This window comes from Mirounga angustirostris, unplaced genomic scaffold, assembly GCF_029215605.1.
Source record: "Mirounga angustirostris isolate CCGP_5_RB_7025 unplaced genomic scaffold, mMirAng1.0.hap1 SCAF_3, whole genome shotgun sequence".
NCBI lineage: Eukaryota > Metazoa > Chordata > Mammalia > Carnivora > Phocidae > Mirounga > Mirounga angustirostris.
In genome coordinates, this window is record NW_026991711.1 from 640,049 (window position 1) to 664,417 (window position 24,369).

General features: G+C 45.8%; 1 protein-coding gene across 13 annotated transcripts in view; it reads right to left on the bottom strand.

Annotated features, from left to right (window-relative positions):
* TMCO3 (transmembrane and coiled-coil domains 3) overlaps window positions 1-24,369 on the bottom strand; it is a 52,586-nt gene that overhangs the window by 23,600 nt on the left and 4,617 nt on the right. For 7 of the 13 annotated variants that reach the window (XR_010409863.1, XM_064585871.1, XM_045869757.3 and 4 more), the window contains exons 3-9: window positions 21,372-21,895; window positions 18,869-19,048; window positions 17,177-17,368; window positions 15,995-16,123; window positions 12,450-12,542; window positions 7,965-8,151; window positions 2,793-2,913 (exon numbers count right to left, since the gene is read on the bottom strand). Coding sequence is in view for 12 of the 13 variants with exons in the window: in XM_064585871.1 (XP_064441941.1) it covers window positions 2,793-2,913; window positions 7,965-8,151; window positions 12,450-12,542; window positions 15,995-16,123; window positions 17,177-17,368; window positions 18,869-19,048; window positions 21,372-21,815 (1,346 nt within the window). In the remaining variant the exon portion in view is untranslated. Of the gene's footprint in view, window positions 1-2,792; window positions 2,914-7,964; window positions 8,152-12,449; window positions 12,543-15,994; window positions 16,124-17,176; window positions 17,369-18,868; window positions 19,049-20,603; window positions 20,819-21,371; window positions 21,896-24,369 lie in introns of those variants that run through there. The other 6 variants (XM_045869758.3, XM_064585868.1, XM_064585873.1 and 3 more) reach the window with 3 other exon arrangements.

Sequence of the window (24,369 nt, forward strand, 5' to 3'; positions counted from 1 at the left end):
TAAAGAACAAGCAGGACTGGCTATATTAATATCAGATAAAGTGAATTTCAGAATAAGGAAAATCACTAGAAATAAAAGAAATACTACATAAGATAACAAGATCTATCTACCCGGAAGACAAAATGTATGCACCAAACAAAACAGCCCCAAAATACATAAAGCAAAAGCTGATAGAGCTAGAAGAAGAGATAGACAAATAAACAATTATAATTGGGGATGTTAATAACCACCTTCCTCAACAATTGTTGGAACCACAGCAAGAATAGAGAAAAACTGAACAATGCGGTGAACAAACAGGATTTGACAAAAAAAAAAAAAAACAAAAAACCTCCACTCAACGTCAGAATATACATTTTGTTTTCAAGTGACTTGGGAGCACTTATCACAGACCGTATCTGAGGCCACAAGACAAACCCCAACAAATTTAAAAGATTTAAAATCATACAAAGTGTGTTTGTTTTGTGACCACAGTGGAATCAAACTAGAAATCAGTAAGATAAAAGACAACAGGAAAATCTCCATAAACACTTGGAAATTAAGCAACAGACTTCTAAATAATCCATGGGTCAAAGAGGAAGCATCAAAGGAAATGTTTTACATTAACTGAACTGAATGAAGATAAAAATACAATGTATCACAATAAAAGAAATGCAGCTAAGACAGTGTTGCAAGGAAAATTTGTAGCGCTAAGTACAGTAGAAAAGAAAAAAGGTTTCAAATCAATAATCTACGTTCACAGCACAAGAACCTAGAAAAATACAAGAGCAAAATAAATTCAAAGCTAAGGGGAAAAAATGGAAAGGAGGAAGGGAAAAGAATACGGGGGGAAAGGGGTAGAAACCAATGAAATTAAAAACAGAAAAACAAAGAGAAAAACTAATGAAACAAAGAGGTGGTAATTTGAAGCAATTAATAAAACTGCCAAACCTCTAGAAAGACTGACAAAGGAAAAGAGAGAGAAGATGCAAGTTACCAACATGAGGAGCAAAACAGATCCTACAGACATCAAAAGGATGATAAAGGAACATTATAAGCAATTCTACACATATAAATTTAACAAATGAAATGGAATGGACCAACTCTGAAAAACCAAGCTACCATAATTCAACAAAATGTAGCAGATAATTTGAACAGCCTTATTAACCACTAAGCAAATTGAATTTGTAATTTAAGAAAAATCTCCCCAAAGAAATCTCAAGACCCAGGTGGTTTCACTAGAGAATTCTACCAAATATTTAAGGAAGAATTAACAGTTTTATACAACATTTTCCAGAAAACAGAGAGAGAAGGAACATGTCCCAAATCATTTTATGAACCGCGAATTATCCTAATACCAAAACCAGAAAAGGAGATTACCATAAAAGCTACACATCAATACCTATCGTGAACTCAGACATAAAAATTCTCAACAAAGTATTAGCTAATTGTATAAAATGTATAAAAAGAATTAAATACCACAACCCCTGCAAGGTGGGATTCATTCTAGGTATTCAAGGCTGGTCTGACTGTCGATGTAATCCACTGTATCAACTGGCTAAAGAAGAAAAACCATACAATCGTATCAACAGACGTGGAAAAAGCTTTTGACAAAATCCAACATGCACTAACAATAAAAACTCTCAGCAAACTCAGAAGGGAATTCCTTAAATTGATAAAGAACATCTACAAAAACCCCACAGTGAACATCACACTTAATGGCGAAAGAGTGGATGCTTTCCCTCTAAAATGAGGAAAAAGGCAGAAACATCCACTCTCATGTTACTCAACAAAGTACTGGAAATGCTAGCCAGTGAAGTAAGGGAAGAAGAAGAAATAAAAGGCATACAGATTAGAAAGGAACAAATAAATGAAATGACAGATCTCGGCATTTCAAGGTCGTTCCAAAAGAAATTTCAAAAAAGCCTATTAACTTGTGACCTATGGTATCATCACTGCGAGACATGAAGAATAAATGTAGCACCTGGAAACACTCAAAGCCCAATATTTACATGCACATAGTGTATTTGCTTAAAACAAACTCAAGCTTATAGTCCTAACCCATGTGTAATTTACCTTTAAATTTTATGAGGCTCCTCACATTTTCCAAGTGATTTATTTTCTGGCTGGTGTTCTTGTAATAGGTTCTATACACCATGCAACCTATGACTTTCTGGATACATTTATTTTTCCACTTTTCAATTTGACTTCTCTCTGCACATGAACCTAAGCAAGTGCAGTTCAGGTTTTGGTATTATTTTATTGGAAGAAGGGAAAGAAGGATCAGGCGAAATGGTAACGGTGGAGACAATGATAGATCCCCACAACGATGGTGAGCATGCACGCTCACGCACGTGCACAATCACATACATGCACACACGCAATCACGCACACAATACTAACAATGATAGATCCCCACAATGATGGCGTGCATGCATGCTCACACACGTGGCACAATCACATACATGCGCACACGCAATCACGCACATGGTCACACACACACACACCCCATGTTCCAGGCATTGTTCTAAGCACATTTATATTGTAACCCATTTAATCCTAACTACTCTGTTAGGGAGTGACCTCACCCTCACTTTCTAGATGACAAAACTGAGGAAGAGAGGTTAAAGAGCTTGCCCAAGGTTGACAGATGGAGCGGGAGCCCAGGCAGCTAGACTCCAGAGTCTAAGCTCTCAGTCTGCGCCACACAAGCTCTGAACATCTCTTCAGAAAAAGGCATTAAATAGCATCTTTATAAACAGATGATGGGAAACTAGAAGCCCAGACTGTGCGATGAAGCCACGTGGCACACTGACCTGGAGTAGGTACCGGCTGCAGCTTGGATAAGGGTGGGCATGCCAGCTATGAACAAGCCCAGCTGCACGTCCTGCACGACGAGCATCCCAAGCAGCACCGCGCTGTAGTCGATGTCACCTGCTGGAGGAAAAACCTGTCAGTGGCACAGGTTTATAATGATTTAAAGTGTCCCAAGTCGAAATACAATCGTTGTGCACATTTCCAAAATAATTCAAGTAATTTTGATACTTTAACAGAGTACAGACTTTAAAATCTCTTTGAGAGCAAACACTGAAACATCTTAAACATTAACTTTTTGTAAAGAAAATCTCGTTTATTTCATTTCTACTACAGTTTACTCATATAATTACAGAAAAAATGCCATCATAAAAAGAAGGCTTGGGACGTGACTATGACGGGCCTGGACAGCCAATTTCACTCTGCGTCCCCAGAACATAGGAAGCAGCCTTCATGTCCAGCCTTTATGGCTCCGCTAAGCTATTCGGGAGACCTGGCCTCGCCCCCTTCTGGTCGCACCTCCAGCCCACTATCACTGCCACACTGAGCATCTGTCCCTGAGACAAACACAGATCTACTAGAGAAACACGGGCTCACCAGGTGGACGAACAGAAAGGCAGTACCCAGGGCTGCCTGAAGGGAAGCCACCACTCCTCTACAAAGACAACAGGACACAGAGACCATTTTCCCCAACTCAATGCGTCACGTGGGCCTCCGACATCTCCATTTCCAACCAGCAGTTCTGGCTTTGGACCAAACTTTTTTTTTTTTAAGATTTTATTTGTTTAGGGCGCCTGGGTGGCTCAGATGGTTAAGCGTCTGCCTTCGGCTCAGGTCATGATCCCAGCGTCCTGGGATCGAGTCCCGCATCGGGCTCCCTGCTCCTTGGGAGCCTGCTTCTCCCTCTGCCTCTCTCTCTCCCTCTGTCTCTCATGAATAAATAAATAAAATCTTAAAAAAAAAAAAAAGGGCGCCTGGGTGGCTCAGTTGGTTAAGCAACTGCCTTCGGCTCAGGTCATGATCCTGGAGTCCCGGGATCGAGTCCCGCATCGGGCTCCCTGCTCGGCAGGGAGTCTGCTTCTCCCTCTGACCCTCCTCCCTCTCATGCTCTCTCTCATTCTCGCTCTCTCAAATAAATAAATAAAATCTTAAAAAAAAAAAAAGATTTTATTTAATTTGAGAGAGTGAGGGAAAAAGCATAAGTAGGGGGAAGCGGCAGAGGCAGAGGGAGAAGCATGCTCCCCACTGGGCAAGGAAGCCCAAAGCGGGGCTCGATCCCAGGACCCTGGGATCATGACCTGAGCCAAAGGAAGACAATTAACTGGCTGGCCACCCAGGCGCCCCTGGACCAAACTTTCAAAGGTGTTTCTAAACACTTAATTGTCATGTTCCTCACCCCCAATCCCGTAAAATAAGCTTTTTTTTTTCCTTAAACAAAAAAAAAGCTACTCGTAAGAACAGATATTTAAGGGCCAATCTAATAGGCGTAACCTTATGGAAAAGAAAAAGAATGAACAAACTAAATAAAATAAAAATCCCTTATCACCAGAGCAAAAGTCACACTTGATCCTTCCAGGAAGCTTCTTTTCTTTTCCACGCAGTTAAATTTTTGGTGAACAGAGTATCTTGCCTTAGTTCTTACACCACTCTGAACAGATAATCCCATCAGGTTGTTACTGTGTCCTTGGGGGTTGCACATCTTAGTAGGCAGGAATCCTTCCCTCACAACAAATAATGGAGGCGTGGGACACTTTCAACAAACACCTCAGCGGGTTCATGACTCCTGACTCTCTTGACCTTGGGAAATCTGCTAGGTCCCGTGCTTGCAATGAGACGGCCGTCTTCCTCCCCAAGTCCTCACACAAGATTAAGGTAGTTCAGCCCTGTGCCCAGGAGGGTGCTTCTTCTTGACTTTGAGGAAATACAAAATATCCAGTCACACCTTACTTTTTAGAAATGGCATTTGACGATACACTGCCAGCATCTTCTAAATGTTTTTTTAAATTCTGTTCTTTGTTCACAGTCCAAGGTCTTAATTCAGCGAGCATGAACTATCTGCCACCAGGGGGCAGGCAACAGGGAACAGGTTCTCAGGAAGCCCCTGCAGAGAAGCAGCTCACTGAGCCGGAAGGGAAAGACGTGGGAGAGCCGCGCACCCACTGTAGTGACTGATGGGAAAGGTAAGCTGTACAGTCGAGACCCAGGTGAAAGTAATTACTCAGACTTAACTATTAAAAATTAAAGATACCACTTTCAATAAAACTGTATTTTGCACTAAGGTTAATTTTTGTGCTTATCACTACTATAGCATTTCTTTCTTTCCTGTTTTCTATCCTTTTTATTAAATACTTTAAATGTAAGGAAAATAAAGAATATGATGAATAACCACATACCCATTACCGTGCTTTGCTAAACTGTAAACTTTGGAGACACTCGGTTCAGATTTTTTTTTTTTTTTAATATTTTATTTATTTATTTGACAGAGAGAGACTCTGTGGGTCCACACAGCACGTGGCTGATAGCAAGTCTCATTCTGGGAACAGGGACCAAAAGCCACCACCACATCTTCTATCACTTTCATCATAGTCAAGCTGCTACCATGACCTCAGGCTGCCTGACCCTTCGTCGTTCTGTGGGTTCTGAGCACGGGCATGGAAGGCTGGAGCGATCTACTGACCCCTTGGGGGTCTGGGTCCCACTATCCAATGTACTAGCTTGAAATCTTGAGAAGTGGAAAAGGAGGATCTGGGCAACACCACAGCCACGTGTGAAGAGGCAGGGCGTCACCCTCGGGCATGCACTGCTTCTGCTCTCGGGGTGCAGCTTTGAGGACACAGCTTTGCACAATTTCAAACTTTCCATAAATTATATTGGATGAGACGTCTTCTGTATTTTGTATTTCTTCTTCACGGCATAATGATTAATTCATTTTTACATCTGTAGTACTCCAGTAGATATGAAAACACCATAATTTAACTGCTCGTTGTATTACTAAAGACTCAGATTACTTAAAATTTTTTGCTATCAAAAATAATTGCTTTGGGGCGCCTGGGTGGCTCAGTCGGTTAAGCATCTTCCTTTGGCTCAGGTCATGATCCCAAGGGTCTTGGGATTGAGTCCGCGTCCTGATGGGGCTCCCCACTCAGCAAGCAGTCTGCTTCTCCCTCTGCCCCTCCCCCTGCTTGTGCTCCCTCTCGCTCAAGTAAAATCTTAAGAAAAATAATTGTTTTGAATATTCTTTCACATTTGAAGAGCCTTCTAGGACGTGTCTCTAGAAATGGAAAGTCTGCTTGTGGCAGTGCTCCCCAAAGTGACTGACCCAGCCCCCACTCCCACTGACAGCGCGTGAGAGCCCACAGTCCTGCCAACACAGGCACGCGGAGGAGACTCCAGGCCAGCACATGTGACGAGCAGCCCGCACCTGCCTTCCCCTAACCACTGCTGAGCCCTTCTTCATGGTTACTCATCACGCACATCTTCTCTTCCCTGAGTTCTCCACCAGGACGTTTTGCCTATTTTCCAACTGGGTTTCCTTTTGTTTTGATTGCTGTTAAAGTTCTTGATGCGTTCGAAGTATCTCCTCCTTGCACCTCTTATATACATAGCAAACGTCTTCTCCTAGTCTGCAGCTTCTAAAAAACGCCTTTTTTTTTTTTTTTAAGATTTTACTTATTTATTTAAGAGAGAGAGAGAGTAGGCACACAGAGGGAGAGAGAGGGAGAGGGAGAAGCAGACTCCCCACCAAGCAGGGAGCCTGATGCGGGGCTTGATCCCAGGACCCTGGGATCATGACCTGAGCCGAAGGCAGACGCTTAACAACTGAGCCACCCAGGTGCCCTAAAAAATGCCTTTTTAATAGAAGTTTTACAAGGTTCAATGTGTTCAGGTTTGTCAACATTTTTTTCTTTTGGATTCTGCATCTCGATTTCAGCGATTCTCTCTACCCTAAGGTCACAGGGTATTTCCCATATTTCTCTCCAGCAGGCTCTGAAGTTCTGCCCTTCACATTGAGGTGTTTAACCCACACTGAGCTGGTTTGTGTGTGTGGCTCAAGGGAGGACTCTGATTTTATTCGTCCGCATGGACAACTAATTCCCACCCCCCAGCAGCCCCCAGGCTCCCATGCATGTGCGCACCTGGCTGCCCCTCCCCCTTCTCCCCCATCCAGTCTGGACACGCCGAGCTGCCGAGCACAGGATAGGACCTCAGGGCTTTGCCATCTGCTGCACAAGCCCCTCACTTCTAGTTATTCTTGGCTATTCTTGGCCTTTGCTCTTCAATAAACTGTAGGCTCAGTTTGCCAAGTTTCATGAAAAACCCTGCGAGATTTCTTTACTGGGATAGCTGGGAATTTATAAATTTGGGAGAAACAATGTCTTTATGCATTGAGTCTTTTCATCATGAACATGCTGTTACACAGGCTGTAACAGAGAAGCCTTATCAGAGAAGCCTGCCCCAGGGCTCTGGTTTTCCCTTTTCATGTTTCCCTCTCATTGCTGTATTGGTGCAGGCAAATATCAGTGTGAGGTTACTACAACATTTCAACCCTGTTTTTTTCCTTTACAAAATAAAAACAAAGCAGTGAACATCACCATAATGAGTTCACACGATGTAAAAAATGGCAGGTGGTCGAAGCGCAGCTGTGCCCCGTGAGGCAGCCTGGAATGTTCTCCCCTAAGCTTCTGACGCAGTCGGGCTTCAACACGTCCAGTAACGATCAGAGGCCAGAGTCTCACGCACAGAGCTGAAGCTGGCGGTACCTGAGGGCTGAAGATGCCTTCGATTACTGTACGTTACAGGAGCATGTGAGTCTCCAGCCCCGGCCAGGGTTGGCGCCGTTCTGTTTCAGGCCGCAGGTCGGACGCACTCGGCGACGTCACGTGAGCACAGCGCCGGCTCGGGTGCGGCACGCTCACCTCCTAAACCACCAATTTCCATTTTCCAACATGGACTCATTTCTTTTGAACGTGGTCCTCAAACTATCCTAAATTAATAAACATGTAAGTACCACTTTCTTAGTCCAGTGGAGATTTGGAAAAGCTGAACACTGTGACTGCCAAGAGGGCTGCAAGGACGGAGGCAGAGCTGTAGCTTTTCCAGAAGGCCTTCGAGTGAATTCAAGTCAATGACACACCTAATACTTCAACACATACTTACAGCACAGCACCACCTACCTTCTTTTTCACCCCGGGCGCTGCCCACGAGGAATCTGGACACCAAGGGTGTGCTCGATAAGGACAAGCAAGTAGAAATAAAGACGCTCTGAGTGGGTCTGATCTGTAAAAGGTGTCCCCATAACAAGCCAAATGCGATCATTAACAGCGTCATATAACACGGTCCTTGTAAGGCTATCTTCCACACCTTCAAAAGAACACATTTGTTCACACACATTAGTGACGACATGCAGAGCACACACTGCCCGCTCGTGGGCCTCCATCTCTCAGGAAGGCGCTCTGCCGTAAACACCCCATCAGCACAATATCCGAAGCCGTGATCTGAACACAGTAAAAACAGTGACCATTCCTGTCGGCTTCCTGAGTGCTCGGTGTTGCCACAGGGACGAAACACACGCCTCTCTCCGTGTATACATGTCCGTGCACGTATAACCTAATCCTCACAACACGTCTCCACGGCGGACTTCCCCAGATGAAAACACGTGGTCCCATGGAAGCCAGCACGGCTCAATAATCAAATACCGATGAGGCACCTCAGTGTTTTCTTAGCGCTGTGTTAGAAGTGATGGAAAATGTGGAGGAAATCAGGTTTGATGCTAACTCTCCAGGGTTTTCAACTGTGTTGAAGAGACACAGTAATAAAGACTATCTGACATTTATACAAACAGGAATGGTACATACTGACAAAAGAAATCATCCTGACACTCATCCTATCCTACTGGAAAGCACCTGTTTCTTTTCTTCTCGCCCCACACCCTCTTAGGCAAAACCAGCTCCCACACCCAAGCCCTCTGGCAAGAACGTAGGGGGGCCCAGAGTGGGGGCAGGAGGGGCTCAGCGCAGAGGCTCTGAGGCCAACAACGCTCGAGGCCCCACAGGCTGGCCAGCCTCATCAGCGTGTTAACACACCATTCACCTTTCGGGGCTCCGAAGGCTGTGGCCTTTTCCTCCCCTGCTCTGCCTCTTGGTAAAAAGCTACCCTTCCCTCAAAATCACAGCACTGTCTTTGGGAATCAGGGCACCGGGGAGGCTCTTCCTAAGGCTGGGTTCTGATTCCTACCGTGGACCTCCCCACAGCCATAACTGGCTGCCAGGCTGCGTGTCCACCACAGAAGCTTCCAACTTCCCGAAGTGAATTACAAGAGCCTCCCAACACCGCCAAGTCCCAAGCCAAATGGCGGGAGACTCAGAGGCAACAGAACTGGGGGCTCAGCCCTAAGGGCAGAGCGGTCTGTTCTCTGCCACTCGGCTCTGGCCAACCCAGGCCCCGGTACTCCTTCCAGAGAAGCCAAGGTTCGGATTCCACACTCCTTACTTCCTGCCCCTGGCAGTGGCGATGGCCGTCATGGCTAATAGCTTCCCAACAGCTCTCCTTCTTCCTGTGACAGCCAGGACTGGTGGGAGGGCCCGGGCGCACCTGCAGAGCTAGCCACAGCTCCTGGGGAGGCGGCATGCTGGATTTTAAGATTTCCAATTTTTTAATGTTTTATTTATTTGAGAGAGACAGAGATAGTGAGAGAGAGCATGAGCAGGAAAGAAGGGGAGAAGCAGACTCCCTACTGAGCAGGGAGCCCGATGCGGGACTCAATCCCAGGACCTGATCATGACCTGAGCTGAAGGCAGACACTTCACTGACTGAGCCACCCAGGCGCCCCAAGATTTCCAAGTTTTAGGTAGCCCCTCCTGTAAGCAGCTGGGGCATTCCTGCCCGTAAGGGAGCCCGGAGCTCGGAGCTCAGGCCTGACCCTGTCACTGGCTGGCTGGCTGTGCACCTTGGGTAGGTAATGGTCTCTCTACTCTGCTTCCTCCATCTGTAGACAAAGGCCAGGCTAATGATTTCTGAGGTCGCTACCACACTTTGATGAGGAGGATGGGCATCTGTCAGCCCAAGAAGCACAGCGTGGAGGGGACGATGGTGGGAAATGTGGGCCACACAGAGCGTCTGGACCACCCTGCACTCCCAGAAACACAGACCCTTGGGCCACGCATATCAGAACCTGACTCAGCAAGGGCCCCAGGTAACTCCCCGAGCCAGGTCAGGGCAGGCCCCTCCCCGTGCATCTGGACCACAGACACATGCCCTTTCCAGCTCCATTTTCGCGTCTCTGTCCTAGGGCTTCTGTTCACAGCCCTACACGTCCTTCTGAAATCCCAGGGTGGAAGCCCCACAAGGCAGGATCACACACCTGTGCACACCACCTCACATTCCGCAGCCACCAGTGTCTGCAGCAAGGGAACTGAGGGAACGAATAAGGAGAAAAAGGGGAGAAGACACAACTCCCACACAGACAGACCTGGGGAGGTGTCACGATGAAAGCCGAGCCCACGGTGGGAAGGGAAACAGAACACAGCCAGGCAGGGACACAGCAACTCAGTGGGACGTGCAGTCAGGGGAGGAAGACTCAGCTTTCCTCAGCGCCAACAGCTAAGAAGTTCCCAGACCTCAGTGCTTGCAAGAGCTTCCAATCAGACCTTCCGGTGATTTCACAGGAGACCTAAGGGGGCCTTCCAGCAATTACTATTTCAAACCCGACCGAGTGGTTTCCCACCAGGACGGGGCACACGGCTGACCCGAGACTGTGCTGGCTACTTCCAGCTGCTCTGGAGCTGAGCCCGAGACTTACGCTGGGGAACAGGAAAGGAAAACAAACGTGTCACTTGGCAGTGCCGCTTACTAGGCACAGATGAATCTGCAAGCCCGCCACGGGGGGCTGACAAGCGAGGATCCATGCCAGAGCGGTCCCGGCTCAACCGAGACAAGGTTGCTACACAGGGGCTGGGCCCCCGTTCAAGCGTCCTCCCACTTCTCAGACCACCTCCCACGACCTGAAACTGAACCGCGCACACACGTTCACCCTCCTGCGGGTGCACGGCCCAGCACAGAGGTAAACGGCTGCCAGTGGAAAGCCCAGAGCACTCCAAAAGGAGCACCACGTTGACAAGGGCGTGCGGTTTCATACTGTTTAAAACTATGTTCACGTGCTGCTAAATAATATTCTCACTTAACACTGAATACTACCGTGGTGAAAAACAGAAATTATGAAAATGCAGAGCCAGAACAAACTTTAATCTTTCAACCCCCTGTGTAGATGACACTGATGTCCAAGGCGTGAGGCACTCCGTTGAGACCGTCAGGCCAGTCGATGCACAGCCAGAACTCTGCCCCTCTCGGTCCCAAACCACAAGGGAACTGAGCTGTTTGCTGTCAACTGCACTCAACTAAACACACACGAGACCCCGGAGGAGCCTGCGCTGAGCACGAAGTAGGGACAGCCTCGAGGAGGACCTTCCTGCCCACAGGCCCCTGGCTCCTTGCAGACCCTGCCGGTCCCCGCCAGGCCCCCTCAGCACAGCGAACAGAGGAGCGGGGCAGTGTCCTTTCAACTCTGGATCTGAGAAGTCACGTACGGGGGTTAAGCCAGAAGCACACAGAAGGGTATGAAATACCTGGAGGAAACACTAAAGTGATTCAGAATGAGAAGGCGTATCTTGAGAAGCACGTTAAAGGAAGTAACAGTAATCAGCGATGGACAAATGGAGCTTTCCCCAGAAAGAAACAGCAAAGAAACGAGAGGTCAGAGAGGAACAGGATGAAACAAGGCTGACACTCCAATGCACTTTTCTTTGTCACCGCACAGCTCTCGACACCTCTCCCAGCACACACGCCGCAGCCCAACCACCGCACCCGGCTGCTCCTCGTCTGTCATAGAAACGCCATGATGCGGAGTGAACACCTCTTGTGGGTTCATTTTTTTCAAAAACTTGTGCTGCAGTCTTTCCCTCGGACTGAGAGCTGGCATTCACACTGGCAGGTTAAGGCTCGTCAGTCACCCTGCCGGGCTGCCCTGCTGCCCAAGCGGCCTGCGCGGCCGGGCCTGGGGGCCTGGGGCACTGCGGTCGCCCGCCCTGCCCTTCTGTCCCCTGGCTGCTTTCCTCCTCTGTGAGGGAGGCGCTTCTCATTAGCTCCCTTCCGACTCCCTCGCTCTCCACTCCAGCCCTCAGCGCTCAGAGCGAGCGCACTTCCTGGATTTCACCGTTTCCGCACGCGCAGTCCCAACTGCGACCGGCCTTCCAGGGACTGGCACTTTACAGGGACAGAACGACAGAATCACAGTTTGCCACTTGTTTAGGAATTAAAGACCTTTTTCCAGGGTAACACACTGAACATCTGATCCTTGTGACAGCTCAGCCTCGAGCAGTGTTGGACCTTCTTGGAGGGACCTCATTACGACATCTCAAACACATCACTTCTCAGACCCTTTTTGGAAATCAGCCACCTGAAAGCTCATTTTATTTATGCATTGAATTTTCACCTTTTCCAGCATTTTTTATCTTTCAGAATTTACATTCCAAAAATATCAAACTAAAACCTATTCTAAAATGTTTAATTTGATAGTCCAATCATGGACACACACTGAAAGTAAACAAACTGAATCCATACGATGATAAATTGGAGGCAACAACACCGCTTGGTGAAGCCCTTACCTTTCTCAGCCTTTCTGGGGAGAACTCCAGGCCAACGAGGAACAGAGTAAAGAACACACCAACCTCTCCCAAGGTCTCCACCTGCACAACAGACTGCAAACACAATTGGAAAACCACACAATTCAATGTATTTCCCCTCTGAAGTATACTTCACAGAACAATCTTATACTAACATACTCAGTGGGACCACCCCAAAAAAGCACAGTGTTTTTTTTTAAACTAACTCTTTGAATGTCCTCTGTATCTGAGATAACTTGAACTTCCTGATTGTACTGTTTTCCTTTTTCTTGATTAGCTGAAGGACTCTGGGTCTTTTTTCCTAAGAACTAGCTCATGAAGTCACCTGTTTTCAGTTTCAGCAGCTGCCGCTACTCTTCATTTCTGCCTGCCTTCACTTTCTCTGGAGGATGGCGCAGCACCGAACCTGAGTGGGGCGTCTGAACCCCGAGGGCCCACTCTCCCGAGGGTCTGCGCACGACTACGTGTACCCACTTTCCCCTGGGTGCCACAGCTGGCCACATCCCACAGGTTTTGAGACACTGTGTTCTTGTGTTCCCTGTTTGTTCTGGTTCTTCGTTTGCTGTTTACTTCCTCTGCCATCATGCGATAGTAGAGAATGCTTTCCATGCTGTTCTATTTGGTACCACCTGTGTTATTTACACTGTGGTTTCCAGTGCAGCCGTGAACTGAACATCTGAAAGTAAAGCACAGGCCTCCACGTGTCCACGCCCGCCCTGACCTGCTGCGCACGGACACTCACGCAGCCTGCCAGCCGCCGACAAGACAGGCCCTGCCCTCTTCTTCACTGCCATCTCCCTCCATTCACTTCAACCTTTCTTACCCATCCCATTTTCACTGAATCTTGCTTACTGTACATTTTTCCTGACTCCATCTGCAAACCTGTATCTTTTTTTTTTTTAAGATTTTATTTATTTATTTGAGAGAGACAGAATGAGAGAGAGAGAGCACATGAGACGGGGCAAGGTCAGAGGGAGAAGCAGACTCCCTGCCAAGCAAGGAGCCCGATGCAGGACTTGATCCAGGGACTCCAGGATCATGACCTGAGCCGAAGGCAGTCGCTTAACCAACTGAGCCACCCAGGCGCCCAAACCTGTATCTTTCAACAGGGAAGTTTATTCCACTTCTACTCACTGTGACAACGCATTTCTGCTCTTACTCCTTTGTCTCCTGGCTTTTACGTTTCCTCACTGCCTTTACTTCTCTTCCCTTTTTAAAACGAAGCTGTAACCTATGACTTCAAAGTAACATGCTTAAACCTGTTCTTCTCAACTTAATGAACACAAGCCTATCAACTTCCTACTGGGAAAAGATAAATATTTGGCACCATCACAGGAAGTGAACCACCTCCCACTTCTGGCTGGTGTGCCCTAGGGTTCACCTTGGTCTACCGTAATTACATTATTTTCCAAGGTATAGGAATTGTTTGTTAGGAATTGTAATATTTGTAGCTTCCAATTGTATTTATTACCTTACTCAGCCTTTACTTATTATTATTCAGCCTTCTTTTTTTTTTTTAAAGATTTTATTTATTTATTTGACAGAGAGAGACAGAGCGAGAGAGGGAACACAAGCAAGGGGAGTGGGAGAGGGAGAAGCAGGCTTCCCGCTGAGCAGGGAGCCCGATGTGGGACTCGATCCCAGGATCCTGGGATCATGACCTGAGCCGAAGGCAGACACTTAACGACTGAGCCACCCAGGTGCCCCTATTCAGCCTTAATTTTTTTTTTTTTAAGATTTTATTTATTTATTTGACAGAGAGACAGACAGTGAGAGAGGGAACACAAGCAGGGGGAGTGGGAGAGGGAGAAGCAGGCTTCCCACCAAGCAGGGAGCCTGATGCGGGGCTCGATCCCAGGACCCTGGAATCATGACCTGAGCCAAAGGCAGACGCTTAACGACTGAGCCACCCAGGCGCCCTCAGCCTTAATTCTTACAAGCAGCCTTGCTGTGAATAAAAAAATAAAAGAGGAAAATACATTTGTATTTGCTATCATTTGTAAATACTCTGGAAAGGGAGGGATGGAACAAGGGCAAGAAGAGATTTTTCATCTACAACTTAAAAATTATTTTTTTTTACCCACACCATTTTGTTCTCAATCACATGGAGATTATCTATTCAGAAAATTGCATTAAAACCATTCTTCCCAGGGCGCCTGGGTGGCTCAGTTGGTTAAGCGACTGCCTTCGGCTCAGGTCATGATCCTGGAGTCCCTGGATCGAGTCCCGCATCGGGCTCCCTGCTCAGCAGGGAGCCTGCTTCTGCCTCTGCCCCTCCCCCCTCTCATGTGCTCTCTCTCTCTCTCATTCTGTCTGTCTCAAATAAATAAATTTAAAAAATCTTTAAAAAAAAAAAAAACAAACCATTCTTCCCAGGGGCGCGTCGGTGGCTCGGTCGGTTGAGTGTCTAACTCTTGGTTTTGGCTCAGGTCATGATCTCAGGCTTAGGTCATGATCTCAGAGATCAGGCTCTGCGCTTAGTGAGGAGTCAGCTTCTCTCCCTCTGCGGTGCCCTCTCTCTCTCATAAATAAAGCTTTAAAAAAAAAAACAAAAACAAAAACCATTCTTCCCAGAGGTCACCCTGCCAAGTTGAGCCCAGCCCACAAGAGCACCTGCCATGAAGGTCCTGGGCTTTGAGCCCAAGCACAACCTTCCCCGCCCCCTCAGCCAGTCAGACCCGCTGTTAAGATTGCTTCGGGATAAGAACTTTTTTCACACCTTCTTCTGTGACCCGGTCTGGAGAAGCTGCAGCCGTCCTTCTGCCTGGCAAGGCGTCTCAGTTAGCTGTATGGGCGAGGCTGCAAGCGGAGCGCCCACACCTCTCCCTGTCTGCCTGCCCCTCTTCTACCCAGCTAGAAAGGCCAGGGACAGTCTGAGGACTCTGCTGCTTGTTTCTCACCGCTCTGTACTACTCCTTCTGTGTGGGACTCATGATGCTCAGGCTTGGCATTCTCTTTTCATTTTGTCTGAATTGTGCGTATTTAGACAACACATTTTAGAGCCCACAAAAGCTTGGGAACCCTTCCTTACTGCCAAAAAGGGCCATCGACACAGGACGAAGCTCACTTCAATCTGTCCAGCAAACAGCCTCTAGTAACAGCAGCCTCAGCACTGTCTCCTGGGGTTTTCACAATACCCCACATTTAGGCTTCATAATTCCTCACTACTTTACCAGCTTTAAAATATGTTACAAATTTTTAGATTATACATTGAATCCAGCATTTTGAGTTGCTTTCAGTGTCTGAATAATATAGTTCATCCTATTACTGGAAAAAGAATTTCTAAAACTAATAAAATTTAAAGACATGAACAGGATTTTTTCTCTAGTCAAGTCATCCATTCACTAATGAACAAAATTACTCCTTATGGTTTAGAAATTTCTTATGAAACTTTATAGGGCATCTTCTTTGATATGGTTTGTAAGAAACTTACCTTAATTCAAGTTCAAACTTCAAAACTCTTTAGTCTTGGTGTTTCTTTAGTATTCTGTTAAACAGATACTAGAACAGTTCAATTTCGCTCTTACCTTAATACTGTTTAGTCCTGAAGGCCCCAGAAGTACTCCACAGATGATATAACCAAACATCGTAGGCAATCCTATTGTTGTGCACAGCCAGCCACAAGGTAAAGACAGCATTCCTATGGTAACAATGTCCTGGAGCAGAATAAACAAAAAAGAGACACAAACACTCAAGATAATAGTTGGCAAGCCAAGGAGACAGGGCTGGTTAGCAGAGAAAGCAGATGTTCTACAGCCCCGGCCCCTCCCAGTTTCCATTCTGGTCATAATGAAGGCAGGCAGTACCAGGACTGACCTTCCTGGTTTGAGTTTCTCGGCACAGGAGTCAGCCGCGCCCAGCACTCCTTCCTCCCAGCCTGTGCTGCCATCCTCTTTAAGAAAAGCACAAATTCCGGCTTCCAGGACTAGGCTAGAGACCTGACAGTGTGTCTCGACCCCGCAGGCCTTCCCTGAGCAGGCTGCCTGGGTCACTCCTGTACCTGCTGCCCACTCTGGTCCCAACCCAAGCCGTGATCTCCACCCATAACACTGTCAACTACAAATCTTTACTAGACTGGCTTCCTCAGAGGGCACAGATGTGCGTCTAGCTCAGTCTGGAACACCAGTCACCTCTGGAGGAGCCGCGTCTCATCCCGCACCCACGGCTACACAGAGCCACATGCGACACCTGAGCCAAAGCCTCTCTGCTTCATCCGATGTTCCATTTCAGTGACAGGGCCTGAGCCTGTCAGAGTAGCTCCCGACTTCAAAAAGACTTCCAAATTCTCACAAGCAAAATTAATACTCATTTTAAGTATTAAAATGCCTTATTCCTGGGACGCCTAGGTGGCTCAGTTGGTTAAGCGTCTGCCTTCGGCTCAGGTCATGATCCCAGGGTCCTGGGATCGAGCCTCACATCGGGCTCTCCGCTCAGCGGGAAGCCTGCTTCTCCCTCTGCCTCTGTCTCTCATGAATAAATAAATAAAAATTTTAAAAAAATGCCTTATTCCCTTATTCTTTTGGAAAAAAATTAAAGATCAGGAGAAAATGTTTCAAGTCACAGAACACTGGTAGAATCTCTGTTAGGAGGAAGGTCGCGCACCCTATTATGATGCTCAGGAAGTAAAGCTCGATCTCACTTGACATGTATACAAGGGAATGGGAAAGAGGGAGTGGGGATTTTGAGAGCTGAGCAGACAGACAGACCACCTTTAGGAAGTGGTGATCTGCGCGTGGAATCGTGGCATCTCGAGGCTTGGTCAAGATGTATCGGTTGTTCTGGGAATCGATGAGCATGCTAAGACCCAAATCATCTTCCACTTCCCGCTTCGTAAGGTTTTGCTTGGAATTGGCCTCTTCTTCTTCTACTCTGAGAACTGCCTCAAAATTGACCCCTTTCACCTGTAGGAAGAACCAATATTGTGTAATTAAAAACAAGGAGACGTTCTCAAGTTCAATTTTTAGAGCATAATTCTATAGAGAAGTGACAGGAATGTTTCTAGTATTCTGTCATATGAGATAAAAGATCGATAAATGCTCATTAACATCAATTAGGAAAATTGTTTCAAATAAAAAAGTGATTTAAGGGTGGAAGTGTTTAGGGTTTCTATTATTTCCAAACACCTGCTCTACTTGACTCAGGGTACAACCTGTAACAAGAAATACATATTTGGTCTTCACCCCCCTTCCTGGCTGACAGCTCCCACAACCCGTGTAATTTCCTATGTGTAAGGAGCACCTTATGAGCCCTTTGCAACTTCACCTGAGTTCACAGCAGTGAGGGGATTTTTAGAAAGCCACTGGCTACCCACGGGACGGGGCTGGCCACCCAAGGAACCGACCATGTGACCTCCAGGAGGAGGGGGGCTAGAGGCTGAGTTCATCACCAGCCTACACAAGGCAGCTTCCATTAAACCCTTGAAGTTTGGGGTTCGGAGAGCTTCCAGGTTGCTCAGCACATGGAGGTGTTCAGCTGGGAGGGAAGGAAACAGGCCCGAGAGCAGGGATGCTGCAGCCACACGCTTTCACCCCTCTTCCAGCTGGCTGTTTCTGAGCTGTATCCGTCACAATGTCCTGGCAACCTAGCAAATAAACTATCTCCTTGTGTTCTGAGAACCCGAGGAGGGGGGTGTGGGATCCTCCAAGGTGAAAACCTGGAACCCGTGACTGGCATCTGAAATGGAGGGCCGTGTTGGGCTGCGCCCTTGTCTGCAGGGTCCACACTAACCCACGGTGCCGGGGGCAGAAGTGAACTCCAGGATTACGTGGCAGGGAAAGCCCGATGGCCTGACACAGAAGTGCTCGGTGAGCAGTGCATAAAGGGCACATTCTTTCAAATAGACACTCATGCATCCTCCTTCCCTGCCAGGGTCCACGACGTCAGAGAGCAGCCTGCTTGGCGCTCATCTGCCCCGAGCTGTGTTCCCATTTGCTTTTATTACCGCATGCTTTTCTGAGTTCTTTTTAGGACTCACTATCAGTTTTTGGCATTGATCTCATTTTCCCCAGAGAATCCTGAACATGTCACAGCAAGTGAGAGGTCTGAAAGCCTGCCAAGGATATGATTGCTATAAGGACTTTGTGGCTCCCCTGGGTAGACCAGCACTGAAACCCGCCTGTCCCAGGGCAAGCTTTCTTGAGACCAGAGTCCCAGTCCCCCTGAAGGCAAAAGTGGGACAGAGACGAGCCACCGGTGGGGCAGTGACAAAAACATATGGCAAAGTAAAGGGCATCTAGTGTACCTTGGCATAACCAAACCAGAGCACTTTCTGAGACACAGGTGTTTTGGTTCTGTCTTCATTTTCAATCCACACTAGAAACAGACATGCCAACAAATTCAACGACACATCCTCTCTGCAAGCAGCCCGAGCAAAGAGGAAATTGTCCTGGAATGCTACTTACTGATTTATTGTCATCAAAAGCATGTTCTTCTATTTCTTCCTCTAGACGATCGGCTGCCTTTCTCACATCTTCAAGAATTTCATCAAGTATGGATAAACTTTTGTTTTGATGTTGCATATTTTTGAGAGCTTCAACTTGATGTTTTTCTGCTGCCAGAAGTTCCACATATTCTGTCTCTTCCTGTTCATTGGTGAGAAATGAAATGTGGGGTTTATTAAGAAATGGGCCAGGCTAGGACTTCCTTCAGGTGCCTGGTCCGGCCACACCAACGAACATGCTCTCGTTGTCAAATATGTTCATAATCATGTAAATCTGGCTCGGGTCAATGACAGGTCAAGTATCCTAGATCACTCAAGCATAATGGAGCTTAGCAAAATGTTTAGGGAAAGCTATCTGTATGTACACATCAACAAATGTGATATACGACTGTCAGTAAATTCTGAAGGTCACCTATTGATACAAAACCACTCACTGAACAGATTATAGTCCAGACATCATGCCTACTACATATGGACGTTCAGCTGTACTCTAAAAACACCTGTGATACTTGATCATTGAGCTAAAAATTTCTAAGCAGGATACAAAAAAATTCCAAGTTACAAAGGAGAAACTGTTCCAGAAGAAACTGACAGCATTACTTGGGAAACTTACAGATGGCACCAACAATACAGGTATTTTAGACAATCATATTTAAGCGCAAGCTATCAAGCAGATCAGCGCCTTACTGTTAAGATGCGTAGTCATACCTTAAAGGGGTGGGGCGCAGCTGGAACAGGGAAGCACCAGGACAGTGCCAAGGACAAGCGTGGCTGTTCGACAGACCCTAACCCAGCACCAACCAACAACTCTCACACACACACACAGCTACCAACACCTGCACTGTCTCAGATGTGGGGCACAAACCATGTGCAGAAGGCATGTGTAGTTGGGTCAATATGGCTCAAACTCATGCTAGTTCTCTATTTTATAGTAAAACCACTCAAATCAATACCACTACGCGCCTATCTTTAAAACCAAGGAGTTTTAATGTCTCAGCTGTCCAAAGGACCTGGTAAGGCAGTAACATCTGTTCAGATAAGAGCATCAGGTCTATTTCCAACATACAATCACACACGCTAAACAGACATGCTACTGAATCAAGGTGGCCGAAAACCCTGACTCAGCCATCCACTCCATACCGTGTTTCTACCAAATACACCATACTTTGGTAAAGAAAGTTTAATAAGTCTGTACCCTCTCTACTTTTTAAACTGTGTGATAATACCATAACCCTTCTAAGAAGATGAAATATTTCATATACCAACAGCCCCTGACTTAACGATGGCTGGACTTAAAACTTTCTGACTTCACGATGGTGTGAAAGTGATACACACTCAGCAGAAACGACACTTGGAATTTTGAAGTGATCTTTTCCTGGGCTAGCCATAGGCAAAGAGGTCCTCTCGTGATGCTGGGCAGTGGCATGGGACCACAGCTCCCAATCAGCCAGCGATCACATGGTTAACAATGGACACAATGACAAGCATTCTGTTTTCACTTTCAGTACAGAATTCAATACATTACATGAGATATTCAGCGCTTTATTATAAAATAGGCTTCATGTGAGATAATATTGCCCAACGGTGGGCTAACGTTAAGTGTCCTAAGCACGTTTAAGGTAAACCAGGTTAAGCTATGGTGTTGGGCAGGTTAGGTACATTAAATGTATTTCTGACTTGCTGTGCTTTCAACTTACTGGGACAAAACCCCATCATAAGTCAAGGAAGATCAGTATTTAAAGTGCCTGGCACAGGGGCACCTGGGTGGCTCAGTCGTTAAGCGCCTGCCTTCGGCTCAGGTCATGATCCCAGGGTCCTGGGATCGAGCCCCGTGTTGGGCTTCCTGCTCGGCGGGAGGCCTGCTTCTCCCTCTCTCACTCCCCTTGCTTGTGTTCCCGCTCTCGCTGTGTCTCTGTCAAATAAATAAAATCTTTAAAAAAAAAAAAAAAATGCCTGGCAAATAATAAATGGCATAAATGATGGCTTAAAAAAATCATATAAATATCACATCTGATACAGTAATAGTTTCATCTCACCATTTTAAAAATACACTTCATCAAAATCCTTATTTCAAATGTATGTATTTAAAACTAATTTTAGCATTTTTATTTTCAGTGGATGCACATTAAAGGCAGCCAACCTTCACACTAAGAATTGTTGTCAGAAACTCAAAACGTTGATTGCGGTTACAAATATATTTACTTCCCCGTCAGTTTACTGGGATAACTTGAGTCACTATTTTACTTACCTGGGGATTTCCACAACCGAGAAAAGCATTAGAACAAGCCCTAGAAGCCGTAAACTGGAGCTATGCCACGATGTCATGCACAAGGAAGGGACACACTCTGTACGTGTTTTGCTGTGAACAGGTGCCTGGCGGTCCACAGCTGCTTCAGCACAGCGCCCACCGTCCTCTCCCCGGACTCGGTGGCCCTGCTCTCTGGCTCAGAGCGGGCTGGACTCACCTTTATCGCAGCCTCTCTCAGGGCCTCCAGACGCTGCCTACTGCTTTCCTTCATGTTCACAACATCTCTGTAGTCTCCCTGCAGGGCTCTCTGGAGGCCATAGATCGCCTGGAACACTGAGTTTTCACTTTCATTCAGCTCTTTTTGGAAAATTTCAAATGTGTGCACCTGAAATAGTTTCTCTTCATCTGACAGGCTAACGTCTTTTTCCACTGCTCTGATTGCACTTTTCAGTTTGTTAAGAACCACAGTCTTTTGGCGAAGCAGCCCAGAGAGCTTTCTGCAACTATCGAGGACCCACTGCTTCCTCTGAGTGATGGCTGCCCCTCTGCCTCGGTGTAACTTTATGGCATGTTTTGCTACCTCTTCATGTTCCGCAGCATCGGCTATCAAACGAAGCAGTGGAAGCAACATCCAAAAGTAATTTTTTTCCAATACCTTCATGATCCAATTTTAGAGGACAGGGCAATGCTGTCCAAAGGCTTCTGCTAAGGTGAGCTTGCATTTTAGATACACATTTTCAGCTGAAAAAGAGATTTACTGTCACATATAGCTGAACAATGATTCATTACTATTGAGATCAGACTTAAAAGTATTAAATAATTACATCCAGAAAACTATTACTTTTTTGAAGATGTTATTTTTCCTAGATAAACATTAATATCTAAGCTCTTATACCTGGATTTAAATAAAATACTGAATATTAAAGTATAGGGCCTGGTAAAGAATTGAGACTAAAGGTTACATCGAATTTAAAGGCAATTTTTTTTTTTTTAAAGAAAACTTAGCCTCATATACCTATTAAATCTACTGTGTGCAAAAGACAAAAACCATTCAACTTAAAGGCCAGAAAATACCATCGACTTCTGCTATCTCAGATTGGTGACTCACCTGGAGGAAACACGCTCCACATCATTTCTAAATGAAACCATTTGAGCTGCTATTAGCTTACATATTGTTTTCTTTCCAAAATCATTAGGCATTTTGCAAAATTTCCAAAGTCACAGATGTCAAACACAGAAAAAGAAAATCACAAAACACAATCACACCTGGATCGATAGGGCTTTATTAAATGTTCAAACATTTTCTATCACCCAAATTTAGGCTCCTTCTCTCCCTCTCCTTAGGAAGCGCCCAGACACTGTGTGGGAATTTATCCTGGCAAGTGAAGCACAGACAGGACCCTGGCCATGACGGGCCGAAGGTTTCACTGAAGGTTGTGCTTCAGGCAGCAGCGTGTGCTGCAGCTGTGGGGTCCCGATCACACCAGGAGGCAGGGCTGTGTCCTCCAGAGGAGTGACCAAGGGGCAGGTACAAGCTGTGTCAGCAAGGTCACCAAGACGGAACCACCTCAGAGGCAGAAAAACGGAGAACAAAGAAGGAGAAGTAACAAACAAGAGACAGGCCAAGCAAGCTATGCCCTGAAAAATAACCACTGAACCTGGCAACTAGATCACTGGGCACAAGTACTTATGTCAAAAAAGAAAACAAAACAAATCTGCCATTTGCACAAGACTTGCAGTTTAAAGAAAACAAAATATTACTACAAACGAATCATCAGTAGCAGCATCCCATGGATTACCACATCAAATGTACCAGTTATCTCCCCTTCCTGAGGATCTGTTTACTCAAACACGTATCTGTACCTCACTTTCACTAGTAATCCCAATTCTCACAAGTTTAAGCTGGTTTCCCAGGCAAAACAGGTCAGATGCAGCAAAAACAAGACTGTGACATTTCTAGAGATAAAATTCTGACCAGACTAAGAAATGACAGCCAAGAGAAAGTGGAGACAAAGCAGAGCTTCTGAAAAAACAGCACAAGAACTCTGCAAAGACTAGCCGCCCGGGGGTCTGGTGAGGGCTGAACCGAAAATACCACTACTGAAGGACAGGAGGGATACCTACCAATCAAAACTCACCAGGAAAAAATTATATTCTGACTCAATATTCTGGTTAGAAAGTCAGGAAACTGCTCAATTTCAATACATTTCTGAATCCTTCAGCTCCTGATGTCACACAGAGAATTCACGTACCTACAATAGTTCACTTTTTTCCCCAACAAGGTAGGGTACATGAGAACATGCTGTCTAAATTACCCAACTTTATGTTACAGTTTTAATGTAACTTTAAGTAAATGTTACCACCTTAAAAATAAATAAATGATTTTTTTAAAAAAGATTTTATTTATTTATTTGACAGAGAGAGACACAGCGAGAGAGGGAACACAAGCAGGGGGAGTGGGAGAGGGAGAAGCAGGCTTCCCGCTGAGCAGGGAGCCCGATGCAGGGCTCGATCCCAGGACCCCGGGATCATGACCCAAGCCGGAAGGCAGATGCTTAACGACTGAGCCACCCAGGCGCCCAAAAATAAATAAATGATTACCTAATCATAGTAATGCCTAGCAACATAGTTAATCTGTCATTTTAATGACACATTTTATTGCTAAGCTTCTATTGTTCCAGGGGACAGAACAAATTCAATCACTACTTCAGAAGTGCATGCTTTTTTAGTATTTTTCAGAACCAAGACAGAAATTTCTGAAGCTTTGTCAATGTTTCCCATTTTCCCTAAAAGATCTCAAAAAGTGATTCTTTTATGGATTTCAAACTTCAGACAAATAACCTGCCACACAGTTTGTGAACAACACGCCTCCATTCATCTCTGGTTCCTTCCCCAAACAAGTTCCTGAAATTAAATACTTAAAACTCTACCCCACGACACATGAGGGACTATTAATTTTTACGAAAAATCATTGAGAATTTAGTTGTGGTCATATAATATTTCCACCCAAACAAGTTTATATCATGAACATGAAACTGAAATTATTTATAGACTCCGAAAATATGAATCACTCCTTCTTCATAAATTCAATTCCATCTTACCTTCAAACTTGGCTACCAAATCCTATGGACTACTAAATTGTAGCATGCTTTTTCTTGAGTAAATAATAAACATTTTTAGCTCCAGTGTTTTGTTATTATTACCTTCAATTATAA